This window comes from Podarcis cretensis (genome assembly GCF_951804945.1).
Source record: "Podarcis cretensis genome assembly, chromosome: 11".
NCBI classification, from domain to species: Eukaryota; Metazoa; Chordata; class Lepidosauria; order Squamata; family Lacertidae; genus Podarcis; species Podarcis cretensis.
The window spans coordinates 4,344,661-4,368,682 of record NC_137180.1 but is presented as its reverse complement, the minus strand read 5'-3'; the positions used below and the strand labels follow the sequence as shown (position 1 = coordinate 4,368,682).

General features: G+C 42.4%; 1 protein-coding gene across 9 annotated transcripts in view; it reads left to right on the top strand.

Moving 5' to 3' along the window:
• Positions 1-7,993: 7,993 nt before the first annotated feature.
• The window catches only part of PRUNE2 (prune homolog 2 with BCH domain), a 135,444-nt gene continuing 119,415 nt past the window's right edge, over positions 7,994-24,022 (top strand). For all 9 annotated transcript variants that reach the window (XR_013843751.1, XR_013843752.1, XM_079995968.1 and 6 more), the window contains exon 1: positions 7,994-8,161. Coding sequence is in view for 7 of the 9 variants with exons in the window: in XM_079995968.1 (XP_079852094.1) it covers positions 8,126-8,161 (36 nt within the window). In the remaining 2 variants the exon portion in view is untranslated. The remainder of the gene's footprint in view (positions 8,162-24,022) is intronic.

Below are 24,022 nucleotides of genomic sequence, written 5' to 3'. Positions count from 1 at the left end.
AAGGTGCTACTAGACAACGTTAACTATTCTGAGTTACTAGATTATAGCATGCTAACTTGCTCACAGGTGTGAGCAAGGGTTTGAATGGCATCTATGATAGCTAAATAAAATTTGCCTTAAAGGAGGGATCAATTATAACATTCTCAAAGGTTTGCCTAAATGCCAGGAGATTATGAATCTCATCTGATACAAAAGATGGAAGCATGGTGAATTCAAAAGCCATGTCTCTGTATGAGAAAAGAGTCAGTCACAACAAGTAAGGCCTCTCCTCCTTCCGGAGGGGCGGTGTTGTGGGCGGGAGATGATTCCCGCGTCACCCGTCTTGCAAAAGGAAGCATGGATATATTAGCAAAATGTTATAACTTGGCAACTATAGCCAAGAAAATGTAGAAACCAAAGATTCTTTTGACTTAACTGCTCCATTGCCTTTGCAAAATATTTGTTGGAATCCATCATTTTATGTGTAAACATTATTAGAAGGGTTTACCATGCACAGAGATGAGGAAACATCTCCCATTAATAATAATTCTAATTCATACATAAACATAGTAATGAATGTATGCAGTTGTGCAGTTGCCTTCCCCAGATAGAATGAAACAGACACAAGTTTTTTAAAGGGGGATTTCTTCTGTGTCCAAGTGTCAGGATGCTGTCAGCGGCTCCCGGCTGGTTGCCCAGGAAAGTAAAAGGACAAGGAAAAGTTTCTTGCTGTCCTTTTTTATTTCAATCTTTACAGAGAGAGGCTATAGAACCCAGCCTCTTGGATAATGGCGTTGTTCTGAGTGAATCCCCATCCCTGTCTCACCCACTTCCTCATTCATCAGTCTCACCGTTTCTCCTACGGGTGCTGCTTTGTGCCCTCTGTCTTTGAGCTCTTTTAAGGCTTGCCGGGTTCTGGGAGAGGGAGGGTCTGTCAACTGGGTGTTGTTCTGGCTGTCCCATGATTCCCCCCTCATCTGCCTCTGAGCTGCTACCTCCCTCAAACCCCTGTTGTAAATCTGTACTGCCTTCCTCTTCCTCCTCCCTGGAAGGGTCAGGATGGGGGGGCCGCCTCCACCACTCCTCCTCTACCCAGTCCCTGACATCAAGCCACCCTCTGTAAAACTTTCAGAATGTATGAATGTTTTGTAATGACAGGACTCAGTTGATTACACTCTGCATGAGCAGAAAGATTGACAGTTTGACCCCATCAGTTCATAATTCATAGCAAAGTTCTGGGTATGTTAATCTTAGCATTCTCAGTAATTAAATCATTATTATAGGTGACAGTTTTACTCAGAGTAGAGCCACGGAAATTAAGTTAGGTTAATTAATTTCAGTGGGTCTACTCTGAGTAACTGAATGTCACCCACAGAGATCCTAGGATCATAGGCATAGTTGTTAGGGAGCGAATTCCTTTGAGTAGACATGCAAGGACTGTAATTTATTGTGGTGTAAATACTTAGCTTTATGTAAAACACACAAAGATTTTAAATTAAATTAACATGATTATAAATATCACATTCTGTTAATGCATTTTACCAACAACAAACTTCAGTGAATATTAAGCATTCTAGGATAATTGCAGAAGGGTTACTACAGCCATAAATAAAATGTTAAATTTTGGGGAATATAAAACAGCAGATTTTGCAATGCTAGTGTATAAATCCAAGGTATACAAATATTTAGTATACTATGTAAAGTTCTGGTTCACTTTAAAAGTCATGCAGTAGAACTGAAGATGTTAAAAAAGTTAATTTTCTTTACAAATATATTATAAACATACACATTTGTGATTTAGCAAAATAATTGCAGATGGAAGTTCTGGAGACATAAGGGGACCCTGAGATAAAGGAACACATTGGGTTGGATCCAAATTAAGCTAGTTGAACTTGGTTCCCATTGAGATCAATGGAACTTAAGTCATGAATAACCTATCCAAATGATATCAGTGGGATCTGAGTTCAGCTAGTGTATTCTGGATCCCACCCATTGCACCAAGCATTCCCTGACCACCCTGGCTCTTCCAGTGTTCATGCATCTTTGAGAAGTCCAGAAGATTAATTGCACTTGTAGGCCAATGTGACCAACAGCCAAGTGACTTTTATATGTATGAGACAGTCAATCTGCCATTCAGTTGCCTTCTCCCCAGGGGGAAAAGAACACAGATATAATGCATTTCTACAACCTCAGAGTGATGAAGCATTCCTCTTAACCACCTTTACTTTGTTTATTTTGAAAACAGACAATACAGATAGATACAAAATCCTTTGTGGTGAAAGGCAGCCTTTGCCAAGGTGGCGCCCTGCTGAAGTTTTGGGCTACAGCTCCCATTGGCTGGCTGGAGCTGATGGGAATTGTACTGCAAAGCATTTTGGGAGCACCAAGATGGTGAAGACTGCCGTAGTGGCTGGAGTGGTGGGCTTTGATCAATGACGAAACCCGGATTCAAATCCCTGCTCAACCTTGTAGAATTCAGCAGGGAGAAGAATGGGGACCAAACTAGAATTAGTTAGCTATGCCTGTCATTGGCCCTGCGTACAGGCAGGGGCGGAGGAAGGGGGTTCGGTGGGGGCAGGTGCCCTGGGTGTCACCACTGAGGGGGGTGACAAAATGCTGGGCGGCACTCAAGCGAGGCTTGCAGTGTGCCTGAGCCATGCATCTCTCCTGGAAGTACACGGTAGTTTGGGTGCCCGCAGGCTCTGTGCTGCCCAAACGGTCCGCCCGCTGCCTCAACCTCAGCTGTAGGGCGGCTGAGTGGGAGGAGTCAGGCAGACTCCTCAGAGGCCTCACGGAGTGTTCTGCCCCGCCCAGCCCCGCCCCTGGGCGCAGGGCACGCATGCCGCCCCAGGTACCCAATTGGCTTGCGTAGCGTTGACCTCCCTGCCTTATGCCCTACCAGTCTCAATGGGCATCAGTTAATACTGGCTCTAATCAACCTGTCAGACCAATAAACATTATGGTATTGCTGTGAGGTTACATTTGGGGATGGGGAGAAGGGAGAGGGAGTTGAAAGTGTAGATACCTGTGAGTTCCATGGGATACAAACAAAATAATAAATAACACGATCAGTAATTTCATCCGGTTTTCATTTTAGATCGTCTCCTAAAGTACATGACTTAACTAAGCATCCTGACCCATGTCAGTGCTTTGTTATTGCTGCTGCTATTGTTGTTATTATGCAACACATCCTTCATATTAATATTTTAGATGCATAAAACATACAAAATGATGCTTGTCCCCAAATCTCCATTTGATTATCCTCCATATATCAGGCAAATCACCCAGCGTTTGAGTAGAAATCCCAAACTGCAAAGATGCCCGAGTTATAATAATGTAAATGAATGAGATTCAGTGGTTATTCTCTGTTGATTCGTGTGCATAATTCCCATTGATGTTAAGGAAAGTTATGCAAAACATCAAGGCAAGATGCTTCCCTTAAGGTAGGCTTTTGGAAGGATTGCTAATTTGCTTTGTTTACATGCACCAGAAAGAAATTATAACTAAAAGTACCATGGATATACCTGCTTTCTCATTTCAGTTTACAACTGGAGTAACCCATGGACGTAGCTGGGGGGGGGGCAGCTGCACTCCCCCCAAGATCAAGTCCACCACCCCCTAACTAAAATCTTGGCTATGCCCATGGAGTAACCATAGATAATTGGCTTTGCACCAAAATGCTGTATGACTGGGCGTTTGGACAGAAGTACTGCCAGAAACTCCCTTAGCACTCTTGGTGATGTTGCTAGGCACATCTTCTGTCTGGGAAATTACAAGAAGGTGAGCAGATGGTTGGAGAACAACACATCCTTACCACTGCCCCTCTCGTCAGGAGGCAGTGACAAGCTTGGTATATATGTATGTGAAAGTAAAGGAAGGGGGAAAGTGGGCAATTTTCATAGGTGACATAGAATAAGAGACAGAGTGAGCTGAGCTCTGGGAGGGGTTCTGTAAGCTAACAGCATGGCTGCCTCCCTCTCTGATCTGATGTGGGACACTAGATCTGGGGGTCTGTGGGAGCGATTAAGCTGTGCCTTTCCTTCTGCCCCAAAGCCACTGCCTATAAGTCCCACAAGCCTCCAGTGAGCATCTTCTGGGGAAAACCAGACTCAGGCAAGTGCTGCAGCCCAGGAACTCCTGACCCCTGGAAGAAATAGGTCCAATAAAACACAGGGACATCAGTATCAGCAGTGTGCAATTCAACAAATGTATAGGTATGCTAACTTCAGGTGTGCATTTGCAGTTATATTATGAAAAAAAAGGACTTGCCTACATAAATTACATATATTATTTCATTTTTACTGCCTGTTAGCTGTGGGAAAGGAACCTGATATGATGACAATCCTGTTTTGAGAAAAAGCAGTTGGGATTCACACCCCCCCAGTCTATCCCTGTGATTTGACATATTTTAACAGATTAAACTAATAATTTAATTATTTACTCTAGTTATACAATAGATTTTAAGCAAGGTTTCCTTTTTGTCAGGTTTCCCCCTCCTATACACTCCCTTTACTTTTGCTTTAGCATTTGACTTCCATGGTTTTCCTCTGTCTCTTGTATTGCCACTTTGCAGAAGTCGTGGCTGATAAAGTTAGAGCCTCTTTTAATGTCCTACTGTGAGCACAATCTAGGGCCCACAACAAGGCCATTTGGCTTGCCAAGAGCTTGTCAAGATGGTCACCCACCTTTGAGCAGACTGCCTGCAGGCACAAATCTGCCCCAGACAGACTCCTTCTGAACTTCCCCTCCTTCTCCTAGTTTTATTTTGGCCCAGCGGATAGGTCTTTTTTAAAAAGAGAGGTAAGAATGTATGATGCTGCCACTATTGCTTATATATTTTTGGCCATATTATCAGTAGTGGTGTGTTTGGTGGGGTGCAGCTTCCCTCCTGACAACAGTGTTGCTGCTGCCCATGTTGGGAGGGCAGATTGGCCCCATCAAACATGCTGCTACTGCATAATTTTACTGCATAAAATTCTGCTCAGATTTCTGGTTGCAGATTTTTGCAATGCTATGAAACCTACAATACTATTTGACTAGAAATGAATGCATGACAAAAGAAATGAATCATGACCACCCAAAGCTATGTTTCTAAAATACTACTGCTTTTTAATCTCTGAAAAATGCCTGTCTCCAGCCAAACACTATGCTACTGTCATGTGATGACAGGATCTAGCACAGCCTTCTGCAACCTGTTGTCGTACAGATGTTGTTGGACTCCACCTCCCATGCTCCCTGATCATTGGCCATGCTGGTTAGGGCTAATGGGTATTGGAGTCCAACAGCATATGGAAAGCACCAATGACAGGCATCAGGTTGAGGGAGGCTGTTTGTGAGCTTCTAAACCAAGACGTTCAGCGGTGGCTGGTGCCCATTAGGACTGGGGAGGCAAAGACCAACAGGAGGTGGAACCAAAGTCAACTAATTCTAGTTTTGTCTCATCCACTTCCCTGCTGAGGAGGAAACAGTGCCACCTCCGGGACTGGTCATAAGTAAAAAGGCAGGTGGATGGAGTCTGGGCGAGGGACAGACTGAGGGTGTGGAGCAGGAACTGGGGAAGAACAGCATTCAAATCCTCACTCAGCCATCAAGCTCATTGGGTGACATTGGGCCACTCACAGTCTCTCAGCCTAACCTCCCTCACAGGGTTGTTGTGAGGATAAAAATGGGGAGGAGGACAACCATGTACACCACCTTGAGCTCATTGGAGGAAAGGTGGGCTAGAAATGTAATAAATAAATAAATAAATAAATAAATGCCATGGATGTAATAAATAATTAAGCTATGCATATTTGTATGTCAATTATAATAAGCTAAGTTCATTTATTTCAACTCTAGCACCGTAAGTTTAAGAACTGCCTGCTCTTTCCAAAGAGGTTCTGAAATCTGTGATAATGGAAGGATAGTAAAAAACACTGACAAATTCTTCAGCATGGACTTTTGGGGGAGGGGACAGCAGCTATGTTGCACTTCATGTTTTTCTGTTCTTCAGAGCAGAAGCATATTGCCCGGTAGAACAAGTTGTCCCTGATAGGCAGCTCAACAACATGATCTGCAGAATATCAAGAGCGGCCAATCCATGTGGGAACATTGTAGATCCTCCTGAAAAGGTTTGCTAATAAGGAAACAAATGCTCTGGAGTGCTGCTGTAATATCTTCAATGAACTGTAAAATAATGCAAGTGAGGAAAAAATTCCCAAGACCTTGAAAACACATCAAGCTTATACACAATTATATGCTACTTATTTACACAAAACCACGTTTATTCATTTGCATGATATTTATTTATATTGAATTTATCTACAGTACACAAACATTTTCTTTCCTGCTGGTTTGTGAGGGCAAGGCACAAATCACCAGATTCAGAGAGTGTTCACAAATGCTTCTTGAATAGAGCAGCAACCAGACAGTTGCATCAATGAAAGGCTGTAGCTCACTGGTAGAGCATCTGCCTTGAATGCATAAGGTCACAGAATCACAGAATCATAGAACTGAAGAGCTGGAATGGAACCCCAAGGGTCATCTAGTCCAACCCCCTGCAATGCATCCATACTAAAGCATCCATAACAGATGATCATCCAACCTCTGCTTAAAAACCTCCAGGGAAGGAGAACCCACAACCTCCCAAAGCAGTGTCAGGTTGAAGTGCTCATCTTCAGTTGAGCTGAAGGCACATGGGAGCAACAGGGAGAAGAATATGCCAAAGAGAGTTGGGGCAAGTCAGGCTTCTGTAAAAATAGTGAATAGCCACAATTTTCATTGGTGGGATATAGGTGATGAAGCCTTGGTGGTGAAGGGACCTGGTCAGTGTGTGCATTGCACCATGTGGCACACTGCATAATATTATTGGGCTACCAGGACCATGGACTACAACTGATCATTGCCTGGGGCTGTTCTACACCAACCAAAGTTAGTATAATAGAAATAGTGCCATTCTTTATATGTCTGATAAATGGAATTACAGAATCACAATGAACTTTCTGGACCAAGTACATGACAGATGCATATTGATATTCCAAAGAAGATTCAAAATATGGAGAAACGGTGTTTCCTGCCATCTTTCTTTACTTGGCAATGCAAAAGTTAGGCTTTTGGCAGCATCTTGAGCTATTTATAACCATATACTTGACTTGCCCAGTTAGTAAAACAGGAATATGTAATTGGCTGTAAAGAGAAAGTGCCACTTTGCTAAATGAAAAACTTATTTCCATGTAGGAATTTGTATACTGCTCATGTGGATGTCCTTTGGCATGTGCACTTTTGGCATGCACATTCAGAAATGTTCACAGACATGTGCAAGGCCTTCACAAACAACAATATACAAGAAAGACTTGCACAGTCTCCTACACAGAAGTGGGTTCTGTGTAGAAAAAAAAGTAAAGTGAGAAGTGTCCCTAATGCTTTACTGTTTGGTCAGGACGTTGTAATGAAAACCAACAACCCATCAAAATGAAACAGTTCCTCATTTGAAGGCTGCAATCTTCAGCATGCAGTAATTACAGAATAGTTCCATTGAAACCCAAAGGGTTTACTTAAGAGCAAACATGGTAAACTTTGGATTGCAAGGAAAATATTTGGCAAACTCGAGTTTCTACTCCCTGACGAGGAAGCAACAGGTGACTAAGAAAGAATACATGAAAAGAACCCCAAAAGTTATGCGGCATCCTCATGCTTAAATCGCCACCTTTCCCCCAGATCAGAAGCCTCCGGCGACTCATCCCAGCCCTCCTGCTTCTCCTGCCTGCGCAGCAACTCTCGGCCGCGACAGCGAGAGCTCGGCTCCTTCTCTCCCCATTCGCTGCAGATCTCTGCATTCCCACTTTGTCCTCACTTTTGGGCGCTGTCCATGGTGCAGCAATTGCCTGCGTGACGTCAGGCCGCCTGAGCGCCTCGCGGATTGGCGGAGGAGCTCGGCCGGCCTGTGAAATCGCGCGAACTCTTCCCCGGGCTCCCGCCCCCGCGCCCCGGGCGCCAGTCCCGCTTCGCCTCAAGAACAGCGGGCGGCTCTGCCGGGAGCCAGAGCCGACAAGGCAGCGGCGGCGGCGGCAGCAGCAGCAGCAGGCAGGACCCGCCCTACCCGCAAGCAGCCCGGCTCTGGCCGGGGACTTTGCCCTGGCTGCGCAAAAGCTGCAGGCCAACAAACAAGATGGAAGAATTTCTGCAGCGCACCAAAAGCAAACTGGTAAGTTCTGCAGGACGGAGAGTGAAACTGCAAAGAAGTTTTTGTTTGTTTGTTTCTTTGATTTACTCTGTGAGCTGGTCTCCCTGCATGTCACATTTGCTTTTTTTAAAAAAAAAAACTTTTGGAAGGCACCCAAACGACCTGGTGTGAATCAGCATCTTGAATGCAGAAAGGCCTTTGAATGCTTTTGTTCTAAGGAGTCCAATGCTTCTTAGGTGATCAAACAGCTGCACAGGAGATCGCAGTGAACCCCCACCCCACCCCAAGAAGTTGCTGTGTATTTGTTTGTAAAGCATCCTGTGCAGGGCAGGCGGCAAGTTTCGGGGCCTGTCACTTTCGAAAACCACAGACCTTTCACCCAAAGTTCACCCAGTACAATCCTGTGCACACTTACTCAGAATTAAATCCCACTGTGCTCAGTTGGGTAAATGTGTACAGGATTGAACCTATAATATTCTACCCCATAATAAATAGTGTGGAACTCTGAAGAAGTTTTTGTTTTCACAGAGAATAGATGTTAAGGAAGATGTTTGACAAATTTGGAATAACACAAAATATGATAAATGTATATTTCTATGTCTGGATGAAGCTTCTGGTGCAATATTTTGGCTGTTGTGAATGTTTTTAACTCAGAATTGTTTGTTGATTGGAATGAAATGAAAGTTTGGCCCAATATAGCCATGTGGACATCTCTTTACCTCTAAGATGGCTTGTGTAGTATTTCTAATTGCAATGGAAGTCTAGCAGATAATATGTTCATTCTTATTATTTTAGCTATTTCGGCTCAGTCTGAAGGAGGTGATACCTTTTAACAATGGTTTAAAACTGCTTTTCTGAAGATCCAGCATTTAAATCCTGATTTCACTCAGCATAATAGAAGTGCACTTTCACCATTCCACATAGCCAAATACACATAAATGATATTCACTTAAAAAAGAGAGATCATGTTGACTATGTTCAGTTTGCCTTTACTGTATATTCAAGGTCCAGCCCTGTGGGTACAATTCACCATATCTAACCTTCCTTTCTTACTGTTGGTGGAAAATAACCATAAATTTGTCTTTTGCTACAAACTTCCTTGTTCTGACACCTCTTTTTGGTTGCCGAAGTTGTATACAATGATTTTTAAAAGTCTCTGTTTAATACTTTCTATCAGGTTCTTCTTTCACTGTACACAAACAGCAATTATTTTTTTTGCCTTTGTTAATATGCTAGTTCGGGTAAACCTTTTCCCCCCCAAAGCAATGTTTTAACACAAAGGAACATGATACTTAAAAATCTCTGATGACAAAGCACAGGGGGAAATACATAATTTATGATCCACTTATCTCAAAAGCCTGAACAGAACAACAGACTGAAGCCTACATTAAGCATGATGTCATGGTCACATGGCAGGGAATGAGCCATGAAAGTCTTGAGGCCTGTTCTTAAAGTTCTGCTTCTAAGATCTTAGGCTGCTATCTTTGAGAGAGTTAGTTACGTTGGTAGAAAGAGACTTAAAAAGGGATTTTTAGAAGCATAGAATTGTAGAGTTGGAAGAGACCACAAGGGTCTTCTAGTTCAGCCCTCTGCAACGCAGGAATCTCTTGCACAACATGGGGCTCAAACCCACAACCCTGAGATTAAGAGTCTCGTGCTCTACTGACTGAGCTATCCTTCATGAAATAGCTGCACCCGCCTGCACTCATACCCCTCAGATATGAGGGATGCCAGTAATGCCAGTTCTGGTGGCAGCGCTTCCTCCTTATCCTCATCCTGTGGCAGCACAGCGGTGGTGGCCGGGCAGCACCAAGAGGACTCTGGCTTCCTCGAAGGCCTTGCGGATGGCGCAGAGGCAGAAGAGTGAGCCTGGCTCTGGGCACTCGGTGGGCTCTCGCCCTCACTGAGCCCAGCCTGCAGCCGCCGCAGCCAGTCAGCCAAGAGCGGTACTTCATGATGAGTACTGACACCTTTTTTCCTAGAAAAAGGACACCGTCCTCGGTAGATCAGACATATACAAAGCAAAAGGAATGTGAATATTTCCAAGCACTGAAATGTTAAAACTGAAGCTAATGATACATTTTAGAAGAGCTCCTGAAAGTTCCCTGCAACAGTGAATTAAAGCACAATCATGGTGGACTATAAACTAGGTAAACTGCATTCAAGGATAAATTTTAGAAAAACTGCTGTATTAGTTTGTGAGCAGGAAATTGAAAAGTGCTGTGAAAGCTTAAATGCATACTGATTTATTATTGGTTTGGGGTTGAGCTTTCATAGTTAATGGACCAGTTCATACAACAGGACAGGCTGCGTAGACAGACATTCTCTTCTGATAAAAAAGCAAGACGCATTTGCAACCTCAGTGTCTTTTTCTTTTAAACTTCTGATTAGCTACTGATTATTTTAGAACAAGGATTGGGACCTAGTGGTCTGCTGCATGTTACTGGGCTTCAACTCCCATCAGCTCCAGGCAGCGTGGCCAGTGGTCGGGGATTAGGGGAGGGGGGGAAACTTGCCCATCCTTGAATCAACTACATGAAAAATCAGGAACATTTAAAAAGCAATATCCTAAATCAGATTTAAAGAACGACACACTTCAGTCCCTTCTGTTAAGAGAATATTATTCATTTCTCTCACCTTTCCCCTGAAATAGAACTCAGGCCGCTTTAAAAATCGAAATCAACAGTACTAATATAACAAACAACCATTGGTAATTGGACTAAAAGAAGATGATGATGACAAAAGAGAGTTGACTTTACTGGATCCCAGGGACAGCCTGGTATGTTGAAGGCTTCTATGGGACCCATAACAGCCTGGATTTCACTGAGCGCATCTGTCATGCGCTGTGACAGGGGCCCAGCAACATGCAAACTCATTTTAAGGCCTTGTTGATTTTAAGGCCTAGATATTTTAACCTGAAGATGATTGATTGCATTTCCACCTTGTATTTCAACTAGAAGAGATAGTTGGTGGAAAGTTTGTGTGTTTGTGTTAGTATTTGGGGGTGGAAGAGAGAGAAGATACAATTTTAAGCTCAAATATAAAGCTTCATTGTTCAAATATCTGAGTCCAATTTAAAGTGCTAGTGCTTAATGCTAAAGCCCTAGATGGATTGGGACCCAGATACCTGAGGGAACACATCTTCCAGTACCAGCCTACCTGACCTATAGAAGCACTTCTCCAAGTACCTACTTTAACAGATACATTCTGTAGTTACAGAGGAGACGGTATTCTCTGTGGTGGCATCTCAACTTTGGAATGCTCTCCCTAAGGAGACCTGTTTGGCGCCACCAGTACAGTCTTTTTGGCACCAGAGTAAAACTTTCCTACTTTCCCAGGCTTTTTAGATGGGTTGTAAGTTGGACATTTTGTTATTTCCTTTTATGACTTTAGCCTGCTGTTTATTTTCTTGTTTGTTGTCTTATATGTTCTAGAAAGTATTTGCAGACTTTTATATACTGTCCTGGGTTGTTCTCATAAAAGTTGTTTAAGAAATATTTTGAATAAAAATAAAAGGACTATAGCTATTCAGATTTTAGCTCACGTCTTACAAGGAAGTGGATATATCTGAACTAACATGTGTGTGTCACGATTTGTTTTTAGCTGTTTTAGAAATATTTTCCAAAGGCTGTAGGTGATTTAAATAACCTCTTGCCCTATTTCATTGTTTATAATTATTTTTATTATTTTTCCAAATTATTACAAATCAAACCGAATTACTTTAATACCATTTCTTAAAATCAGGTTTCCCGCTTTGTTGCAAACATATATTGATTATTTTCTCCCATAGCTGCACAATTTCTTATTTACAGTCATACTTTGGATCTACTTCCAAAACATTTGGAAATCAAAGCATGGCTTCTGATTGGCTGCAGGAAGCTCCTAACCCTAACCCCTAACCCTAACCCTAACCCTAACCCTAAACCCTAAACCCTAACCCTAACGCAAACCCTAAACCCTAACCCTAAACCCTAACTCTAACCCTGCGCCACCCTAACCCTAACCCTAATGCTAAACCCTTAACCCTAACCCCTAACCCCTAACCCCTAAACCTAAACCTTAACCCTTAACCCTTAACCCTTAACCCTTAACCCTAACCCCTAATCCTAACCCTAACCCTAACCCTAAACCTAAACCCTAATCCTAACCCCTAACCCCAAACCCTAACCCTAACCCTAACCCTAACCCTAAACCCTAACCCTAACCCTAAACCCTAAACCCTAAACCCTAACGCTAAACCCTAACCCTAACGCTAACGCTAACGCTAACTCTAACCCGGAAATCTAAAATATTATATTGACGGAAGTCTAAAATATTATATAAGATAAGAAGTTATGTTTTATGATTGTTGGAAATGATATGTTAAAAAAGCCCTAATAAAAATGTGTGTGTGTGTGTATATATATATACATATACATATATATACATATATATATATATATATGAAAAACACAAGAAAGCACAACACACCTTGTCCTGCCCTTTACTTTCTTGGCTTTTGTAAGGATTCTCAAGCTTCAGAAAAATATGCAAATGCCTTCAGAGAGCCAAGCCCAGTCCTTTCAGCAGCTGATTAATCGCAGTTCATTAGCATATGTTGGTCCAGGAGCGTGTCTTGATTAAAGCCAATTGTCCAAATTAAGGAGGAACCAGCCACAAATCATGACGGCAATGGAGTCTCGTCCATTGGCAGGGACACTGGCAGGGACACCCCCCCCCCAGGTCACTCCTACTCTGCCTCTCAAGTTGGCAGACATGGGATTGCGTGGCACAGCAGGGTGCCCTGAACTTCCCAGACCCACTGAGGAGCACTGCCAGGATTTTTGCCTTATAAATCCCCCCTTTCTCCTGCCTGAACTTCCTGGCAGCCCACAGAGGGCTGCAAAGAACAACCGCCATTGACTCGTGATGTTGCCGGAAACCCCTCTTGCCCAATTTCTGTTGGAACAGCCAAGAATTCAACCAACTCACAATTATGAAAACTCACATGTATTATTCAACTTTATTTAAAAATGTGGTGTTATTTAGTTCAAATGGAATTGAGACAATTGTGTGGTTTTTAAAATAATTTCTTTAAATTTTTTAAAATTTAACTATAATAATCATCAGTTACAGTTGAATACATAGTTAATTTGACTTCCCTCCTCCCCTTCCTTGGTTTCTGATAAAAACATTTTTAAAACTGCATTTCCCCTGTAACTCCTTTTGGTTTATTTCTCTCTGTGTTCGTTCCAAAGTCGTTCGTTCCAAACTGCTTGATTTTAAATTAATGTATTTTAATGTTAATGTATTTAATTGTTTACAATAATTTTTAGATGATCCACATACCTTCACCATACTTTGTTGAGCAATCTTCTTGATTTCTTAATCTTCCTGTAAGTTTTGCCATTTCTGCATACTCCATCAACTTTACCTTACCATTCTTCCTTTGTTGGGACAGTGTCCTCTTTCTATCCCTGCGCAAAGAGCATCCTAGTGGCTGTGGTTGCATACATAAGCAATTTTGTTGAATCAGGTTATACTTGATAGGACTGGCACATGGAAGGTGGAGCAAACTTGTTCTCTGCTCTGGTGAGTAGGACTCAAATTAATGGAAGAACTTTCTGACAGTAAGAGCTATTTGACACTGGAGCAGATTGTCATGAGAGGTGATGGAATCTCCTTCCTTGGAGATTTTTAAGCAGAGCTTGGATGGCCATCTCTTCTGGGTGGTTTAGCTGAGATTCCCACATTGCAGGGGCTTGGACTAGATGACCCAGGGGGTCCCTTCCAACTCTCAAATTCTATGATTCTGTGAAGACTCATTAAATCATTGTTCAATGTAACAAATGAGGAGTTGGGTTAAGTAAACAACTGAACAATTATAGACACCCTCTGTATTAAAACTTATGGTTAATTATAAATTATCAGCCCTGCCTTGATAAGCAACTGGATAAGTAACTGGAAACCACTGTTGCCAAGAATAAATATTTATGGCTTGCTGGAAAGTGGCACTTAAAATATGTTTGTAGAAATAGTGTTTTAAATTTGACCTTTTATTTTTCCAAGAAATACCAGACTGAAAATATGCCATGTGAAAACTGTGCAGAATTGATCTTAAAAATAACAGCTGTGTTTAAACATTGCTGCCACCTGCAGTGTTGATGCTTTCAAGGGAAAGTGTGTGTATAATATTTGTACTGTGATTGATGAGCATATTTTTTTTGCCAGTTATTTTTATTGATTTTCCAAATTATTACAAATTGTTACTGAATTAATTCAATTTAATACAATTTCCAAAACCAGTTTCCTGCTCTTGTAACGATCAACAGATTTTAATTAGGCAGCTAACCAACATTATGAGGTCACTGTGTCTTCCATTTTAACAGCCACTTTTATTGTGCACTGATTTATTAGTGAATGTCTAAAAATATAGCAATTTAATATGCCCTTGCTTTTTACTGAGTTATGGTTGGTAAGCATCTTTGGATTAAGGAGATCCCCCCCATTAATTGTTTCTGCTTAGGCCTATGTGAAGGAAGGAGCAGAATATGCCTGCTTGAGTGGCTAGGGAGACCAGCCAGTTGGGCAGGGTAATAATAATAATAATAATAATAATGAGTAAACAGAGAAGTTTAGTTTGCTCTGTGAATCCAGTCTCCAGAATAGCTAGTGGGTTCAAGGTTTGATAATAAATCAAGATGTTCTGTTTAATACTTAAAGAAAGTTAAAGTAACTTCCTCCTTATTGTGAAAGGTTAGATATTATTCTGTATGGCTTGAAAGATGGGGGAATTGGTGCTTAAAAAAGAAAATATGAAAATAATTGGATTTTGGACCTTAAATATCTATGACAACTTCTGCTAAAAGCCCAGGGAGAGTGCCTTCTAAATATACACAGTTGGCATGTGCAATTGTTGACCTGATTTCATTTTAATTACACTTGGCATGGTAGCCATGACTGACAGGTAATTCATTATGTAAAAAGCTGTAATATGTTTCCTAATAGGACATTAACAGCAGGGAGTTGGGAAACCTGAGCTTCCCTGTCCTGTAACTGAGAGGATAAAAACTGCTTCCAATAATCATCTTGGGCTGTTTTATTTACACACCTAGAAAGTGTTCAATCTAAACCCAGAATTGCTTGCTGGGCTTTGCTCTGCTTCAGCTGGGCACAAAGACACGGCTCTGCTTAATATATGCAGAGAGTTAGAAAAGAAAGTCAGGCAGATTCTTCTTCTTGCTAACACCCACCAACACATAGACCAATTTGTGGCCCTCCAGATATTGCTGAACTACAACTCCCATCATTCTGGGTCATCGGCCATGCTTGCTGGGACTGAGTTCAACATCCGGCAAACTAAAGGTTCCCTACCTTTGACATAGACCATTTGCTCAGAACTAAATTTTTCATTTTAATTGCTGGTGCATAGCTTCCCACTTCCCAGATTCATATTGCTCCGGTAGGTTTTGTCATTTCGTCATAGTCCATCAATTTAATCTACCACTCCTCCCTGAAACTGAAGGGAGATCCTGGCAATCAGCCAGAGTGAAAACTCTTCATTGTTTTGGTACTTCAAGATTAGTTAAATATGTCATTGCAGTGGTGGGGTACCTACTGGTTTCACTGGTGATGAAATTTGGTGACCTGGCGAGATGTGACTAACTTTCTGTATCAACCACAAGCTGTTTAATGGTTTCTTTGGCCTTCATAGCCCATGCTGAGTAAAAACTGTGGGGTAAGGCCTTGAGTTAACATTTTGTCTACCACTTCTCGTTTCTATGTTGTTTGAAAGTTGTCCTTTATCACTGGGGTGGAAGGAGGCCATCTGGGTAAAAGGATAGTCTAAGCCAGAAATTTAGTTGTCCATCCACACCCTAGCCTCTGCTCTTACAAAACCTGTCTCAAGACATATTTGAGACATATTTTGGCACTTGAAAAGCTGATATTAGGAACTTAGATTGCAGTAGTTCCAGTGATATGAGATTAGTGAAGGGGCCTAGCTGGGCACCATATAAAAGCTGTGTGATGGACTTGGCTTCAGACAGTTTAAGGGCTGTGGGTATATAATGTCCATCTTGGTCCTAAGATATTTAAGTATGGCAGTTGCATTTCTCTTTGTATTCTCAGCAGCATAATCCCCATGGGCTTTTCTGTTGCCAATGCTTTCATAGCTTTTCTAAGCCCTATGGGTGTTCTTGAAATTGCTGCATCATCTGCATACAGCAGGACTGGGATATGCCTCCCTGCCAACTTTGGGGGTGATAATTCATTTTATGGAGATAGGATACCATATCATTAGTATAGAAATTAAATAAAAGTGGAGCCAGTTTGCACCCTTGTTTCACACCTTTCTTAGTTCCAATAGTGTTGGAAAGATGCCCCTGGGGGTTGCATTGCACTTTGAGCACGAGCTCTTCATGTAGCATGCACATTAAATATAGCAAGTGCCTGTAGAGTTTAGAGACCTCCATTTCCCCCCAAAGTTTGGCTCTGGATATGGAGTCAAAGGCTGCTTTAAAATAAAGACAGCATAAAGGGAGATTGTGCTACAAAAGGAGTATTTTTCAATTAGATGTTGGAGTACGAAGTATTGGTCAATGGTAAAATTGGCCTTCCCTAAATTTGGCTTGTTTCTTTGCAAGTATGTTTTCTTGTTCCAGCCAGTCCTGAAATTTCCATTGCAGGTGCCTTGCATACAGTTTACTAATTATGCTGAGGAGGCTCATTGGCCTATAATTAGCTGGATCATCTTTCTTTTCTTTTTTATATATTGGGACAATGATCGCAAGACCCCAATTTTTTGAGATGTGTCCATAGATATCGATGCCCCAAAATCCAAGTTTTTTGGATGGCCTCAGCAGGAATTAGATTTTCTTCTAGGGCTTTCCCCTGTTTTCATTGGGCTATACGGTTTTCTGTTCTTGTCACAGGAGCCCAGAAGGTTTTCTGTGTTTTGGGTATTTTGGCCACTTCCATCATTGGTACCCCTATAAAATTCCTGGAAATACACCTCCCAAATTCTTTGGGAAAATAGCAGTCTGCCATAGGTGGTCTATTGCTTTGGTAGAGCACCAAGATATTCCAGAATAGAGCAGAGTTACGGTAATTGGATTTGGCTGCTTGGATAACCCTTGAACAGTTGTTTTTCATAGCTTCCCTTTCCCCTGTGCTAGCAGCTGCTTATAAAATCTTTTCTGCTCAAGGAGATCCATTCTGGCATTTGGAGTTATGTTGGAGACATAAACTTGGTATGAATTGGCAGGGGCTTTTTTTGGCATCAACATAGCCGAGTCCTTATCAAACCATGGCTTTGATTGTTTTTGTCGTTGTCTCCAATCTACTCTGTTATTGATTAAGTGCTGGTATAGTTGTTGGGTCAGGGCTTTATAGGACAACAAAAGGTCATCAAAGGATTCAGCTGATATTAGGGTAGACTGGAGAGCCTGTAGATGTACTGAGTCCAATAACTTGTAACAGGTAGGTAGCCGTGTTGGTCTGCCGTAGTCTAAACAAAATAAAAAACTTCCTTCCAGTAGCACCTTAGAGACCAACTAAGTTTGTTGTTGATAAGAGCTTTCGTGTGCATGAAGAAGTGTGCATGCACACGAAAGCTCATACCAATAACAAACTTAGTTGGTCTCTAAGGTGCTACTGGAAGAATTTTTTTTATTTTGTTCCAATAACTTGGTCATATTTTTATTTAAATGAGGAGTCCATTTGGCTCAGCAGTAGTTCCTTCTAACTGGCATTATGGTGGGCTGAAACTTTTTCCTCAGTGTGTATCTTCTGGGTAAACTCTTTAGTTGGAGCAGGACTGGGAAGTGATTGCTCTTGAACCTAGGTATAACCTCTATAGCTTCAGCATAAGGGAGAAGTTCCCCAGAGACAATAGCATAGTCAATGGCACTCATCCTAGCTCTGGAAAGATAGGTAAATTCAACTGGATGATCCTTTCCAAAGGTACCATTCAGGATGTGGGGATTTAGCTTGAAAGTCATTTGCGCCAGGCAGAGACCTGCAAAATTTGAGGTTTGGTCTTTTGAGGCATGAGTGGCGAGTGGTCCTTCGTCTTCCCAGTCAGGTGGTGGAGTCTGATTGTTTGGTCTTGGTCTGGCATTGAGCTCCGCTCCCAGAACCACCATTGCATTTGAATTTTGCAATATAAGGTCCGCATCATACCCTTCCAGCTCCCCCCACAGAGCTCCGATTTCAAGTTTCTGTCTCATTGGGGGCATGTAAGCATTTAGTACTAGCAGAACCTTCTCGTTGAAATGGAGCAAAATAGCCATGTAGGCGTGTGTCTTATATGAAGGGAGGGGCCTTGGTGGAGTACCAATAGTAGTATACAGTGGTACCTCTGGTTACGTACTTCATTCGTTCCGGAGGTCCGTTCTTAACCTGAAACTGTTCTTAACCTGAAGCACCACTTTAGCTAATGGGGTCTCCCGCTGCTGCCACACCACCACCGTGCGATTTCTGTTCTCATCCTGAAGCAAAGTTCTTAACCCGAGGTACTATTTCTGGGTTAGCAGAGTCTGTAACCTGAAGCATATGTAACCCGAGGTACCACTGTAGATTAAGATACCCAGAGCCCTTTTGCTCTCTTGTGTTTCTCCCCTAGTTCACTTCTGATTGTAAATGAGTGGCAGGTCGTTCATGGCCCATGATTCTTGTATCAGTAGGATGCCATGTCATGAAAGAAAATCAGTGAAACAAGGGTCTCTGGTAGATGCAGCCCACCCAGCTACATTCCAGGTTAGGAGGGTCACTTGGCTGTCAGCCCCTCTTTTCCTCATAGGGGGATCAGGGAGCTTTTTGTTCTGGCAGCGACACCTGGGGTATTAAGGAAGCATGGGCAGCAAAGTGTGGGATGTTAGCAAGCAAGGCATCAACCTCTTTGATGGAGGAGGTATCATTTGTCTTCTCCTGCCAGAGATGTGATGAGGGAAGTTGGATCTCCTGTGTGAGTAGATCTAGCTGTGCCCCAAGGAATCTGAGGCTTAGTTGTGTTAGTCTGGGGTCCGTGAGTATGGCTTTATTTGCTTGTCAGCAACTCTGTGATTTATGGTCTCCTTAAATGTTATTAGCATGGGGTTCAGAAAAGAGAAGCCAAAATGATCAAGGGGATGTAGCAACTCTGTTATGAGGAAAGGTTATAGCATTTGGGGCTTTTTGGTTTAGAGAAAAGATGTGTAAGAGGAGGCGTGATAATATTGTGCATGGCATGGACAAGTGGATAGAGAAAAGTTTTCTCCCCCTCTCATGAAACTAGAGCTCATTGACATCCAAGGAAGCTAAATGTTGGAGGACTTAGGGCAGACAAAAGAAAGTCCTTCTTCATGTAGGGCTTAAACTGCGAAACTCGCTCTTCCAGGAGGCTGGGATGGCCACCAACTTGGATGGCTTTAAAAGAGGATTGGACTAATTCATGGGGAAATAAGGCTATTGATAGCTGCTAGCCATGATGGCTCTGCTCTGCCTCTACAATTAGAGGCAGTAGTTTTTCTGAATACCAGTTGCTGGAAGTTGCAGGAGAAGAGAGTGCTCTTGTGCTTGGACCAGCTTGTGTGTTCCCCACAGGCAGGGCTTTTTTTCAGTTGGAACTCACTGGAACTCAGTTCTGGCACCTCTCAGGGGGGTGCCATTGCCATTATAAGAGAACAAGGGAGGCACCTCTTTTTCTAGCAGTGCCCACAGGCGCCTGTGAAAACAGGGTGCAGAACTAGACGGGGCATTGTCCTGATCCCACAGACTTTTATGTTCCTATGAGAAGTCCCCCCAAGTCTCTGGAGCAGCTGTTGGAGGATGGAGGTGTACAGGGTGCTGCAGATGGGAGGAGAGCAGAAGGCAAAGTCCCATTGTGATAGCAGTGCTCTGTTCCCAGAGCAAGATGAAACAATTCAGCACAAAAACAGGATGACTGAACTTTAGGTGATAGTCTTATGATGTCTGGTGGTCTCACCATGCAGAGTAGTAGTACCAAATATTTTGCCTCTGATAATGATTCTTGCTTCTCTGGATGGGAGGGCAGAGAGGGCTGTGTGCCTGTGTATAGAAACCAGTCTCTTGCACTAAGGCAGAATTTACAGTCAGTGCTTTGCCTCTGGCTCCACCCATTGCTGGCAAGGTGTCCTCTGGAGATCGTCCAAAAGGCTTTGAGACTGAAAAGTGTCCTTCACCCCCACCTCGTCCACTGCTATTGGATTGCAGCCTTAAATGTTTTCTTTCAGGGACAGGAAGGTTGTGGTTTTCCTTTCCCTCCCCCTATAATCTACTCAGTCAGATAATGAGTGGGTTGGGCTAGGGGAGAAAAGAGAAGCTGGAAACAACTGCTAATGCACTGTGCTGATAAAAAAGCTATAAATCATGGCTCAACATTGCTTTATGTTCCCATCCTGGATAAAATAATGCTGATACAACTTTTTGTAATCAAAGCATCCAGTGGCTGAATGTTATTACATTGCACAACAGATTCCGTCCCCCACCTGACTTGAAACTCTGCAACATCATATGAGAAGGGAATGATCCAGCTTTTCAGGGCAAGGCACCTGTGCCTTTTCAAACCGTCATGAGAACCACTCGTCCTCATTCTGCTGGTTTTTAGTTGGGAAGGAGTTCCATCTCACAAGAGAAAGATATTCGTGGTGAGTGAGGCAGGCTTTTAACTGATAGATCTTTTCTGTTTGGACAGTACTTCTTGCAAATAGCTGTAAAAGATGTGGCCTCTAAAAGACTCTAAATCTCTTTATGTAACAAACTCACATCCTTGTCTTTTGCTAAATATTCATATTTGAATTTTGAACCATGTGATCCTATGCCAAGTCAGAAATCTTTCACCTTTATGTCTCTAATTATAAATTCAATTTACACGCAGAAAGATTACCGTAAATGCAGTCTGTGCCTATCAAGGCAAGTTCTAGATCTATATTGAGTGCAGTAGTCATAGTCAGCTACTGTTACTTTCTACACCGTTATGAAGTTGTCATTAGAACCAGCAATTGTCAGCAATCTATGTCTGTAAAATAGGAGAAAAGGGAGTTTATCCATGCCAGAGTGGCATTCTAGATGTCATTCTGCCTGTGTAAAAACTGTGGCTTTTAGGCTTCTAATATAAAGTACAAGCAGAAACTAATAAACTATGGCTTCTCCTTTCATGTCAAACATTTTTGTTGAAAATGACAATGATATTGAATGTAAATATTCATTGGAAAGATCTTTGGATTAGATCCCGTGGTGCTTGGTGCAATGGAAGGGCACTTCTGTTTGTGCAACGTGACCCCTGCTTCTCAGTGCTATCCATTCCCTACTCCTGTTGCAGAACCTGCACTCTCCTGCACACCATTCCGTGGGTCCTTGACCTTCAAGAGTGAATTTTCAGGAGAGGGTCTGCTGTGGAAGGAGGTGGTGGGAAAGCTCCAATGGCTGAGCCTCACACTACTTATGCTTCTCCAGATCTAAACCAATATTTATAACCTACCTGCACTGCTTCTTCAAGTCAGGATAGGCAACAGTAAAACAAAACCATCAACTATAAAATATCAACATTGAAGGCATAATTCAATGGGGATGTGTCTTGTGCAAGGCCCTTGGAAAGGAATCAGACCTTTTACAAACTGAGTTTGTAAAGAAGATTTGCTCAGAAGATGTTGGCAGTGGATTTGATGCAGTTTAGTTAATAATTACCTAGAATGAACTAAAAAGGGAAACTGAAGTACAGAATCTGCCTGAATGCACTTTGTGCAGGACTAGTCATAAACCAAAACATATGCCCAGGTGAACTGTAATGGATGAAAACAGATAGTAATGTGGCTGAAAACAAGCCAGGTATGCCTGATCTTAATTTTAAAGCTCATTCTGCTATTAACTTTAGTTCAAAACAAAACAACCTCACAGTGGACAAGAAATCTAAGGCAGCCTTCTCCATCCTGGTGCCCTCCAGCTCCTGTTGGCTTTCAGCTGCCACTCAGCCCATTCAGCAAGGCCAAGGGGTGATGGGGGTTAGGAAATGCCAAAGCATCTGGAGGGCAACATGTTTTCAAGGGCTGATCTAAAGAATGTGACATACATTGTATTTTAAAGATGTAAACTATTTCACATGTGCAGTTTTGAGTATTGCCCAGTGACAAAAGATAAATTTACAATGTATAATTTTAAATCTATCGTTCATTGGGGTTTCACATTATACAATAGAACAGTAGAATCCCTTGGTTCCCCCTCCCCCTCCCAGTATCCCCCTCTCCTTCCAAACACATCCCCTCTTCCCCTCTGCAGTACTATATCCTTCAACATTCCTCAGATGAAAATACAGACATTTCTCATTTCCCTGCAACTGACTCTCCTCGACCCCCCTCCCCCTACATCATTTCCTATCAGAAGAGGGGCAAGTGCCGCCACTGCTACACCGATGGGACACAGCACACACGCCCTCCGCTGTCCTGAGAAAACCCCTTAATTCCGATTTTATTTAATTTTATTCTTTTGTAGATTTACAAACAGAAAAGCACACACCAATAAATAAATTATAGAAAGGGACAAGACTAGATGTGGATGCACAAAACATTGTTTTTCTTTAAAAAATCAAGAGCCCATGCTCTCCGCTCCCCTTTTCTTCCCACTCAGGGGACTCCTGCTCTCCGCTGGCCCCTCAGAGCCAGTATATCACATGAGGCTGGACCTCCTCTTCACTTGATCTCCAGCAGCCACTACAAGCGGCCCAAGGGAGGAGGCTGGCAGCAGCCATGGAGAGACAACGGGATGCTCCCTTGTACCCACCACTGCTTGGAAAAAGTGCTGGCTTATCCTCCTCCCTGAGCTGGTGGGGGCAGCAATGGAGGGGGGAATAGGGACATTCCAATATCAAATCAGAAGCTGGGGTGGCTTTCCTAATTCCGGGGCTGCCCTTAGATAATCGGGACACTTGGAGGGTATTCAGTACTTTCATCTCTGATAGTCAGTTGTATAGCGTACTGAACACTTCTCAGGTTTGCCTGCTCAGATAAGGATTACAAATATGTTAAACATACTCTCACAAGAGATTTAGAACTGCATGCAGCTTTCCAACAAATACGTACCAGATGGCAATTTCAGATTTCCTACTCTGTAAGGGATAAGAAACCATAATGCAATGCATGATGCAGCCCTTAGTACAGTAGTTAAGTGCAGGAAATTAACTTCAGGTGGTTTTTTTTAAATTTTATTTTTTTACAGTTTGGACCATTACTTTAAAAAATAGCACTGAAAACTTCCCGCATCAAGATTTCACAGTGTGCATTATTGATTGATTCCACCTTAAGAGCTTCTGGCTCTTTTTAAAATGCAGTTTATTGACCTAAGGGCCTTAATGGCTTCAGTGAGCTGTCCTGGCCAGGGTTGTGCATTCTTATTGTGTTGGCTTTGCCAACAGGATAAATCTGCAAAGCCGGTAAGAGACTGGATACATGAACTATTAGTAAGATAGTGGAGAAATTTCTATCCTCATGTCTCCTGTCTATTTATTTAATATAGGTTATGCTCTGCAGTACAGTTAGAGGTTTAGAAAGAGTAGGATTGCCCTCTCCTGCCTTTCAGGAACCCACAGGGTTTCCCTAACTGTAAACAAGTAAAGTTGGGATTAAGAGTGCAAGAGCATCTAAATGTTCTGGCGTTTAACAGCAGTAGATCGCTTCTACAATGGCAGCTTACCAGTGAATATGCTCCAACTGCTGTAGGGGTTTCCACTTGACCTGTAATAGTTAGGTCTTATTTAACTTCTAGAAGATCCAGTAGTAGTTTTTTATTTTTATTATTATTATTATTAATATTAGTTTATTGCCCTCCCCCTCCCACATGATTGCTCAAAAGAGAAGCAGCAGATGGTTTTGTGTCCTCCGTCCTGAGTCAAAATTGTTGGGTCAAATTGAA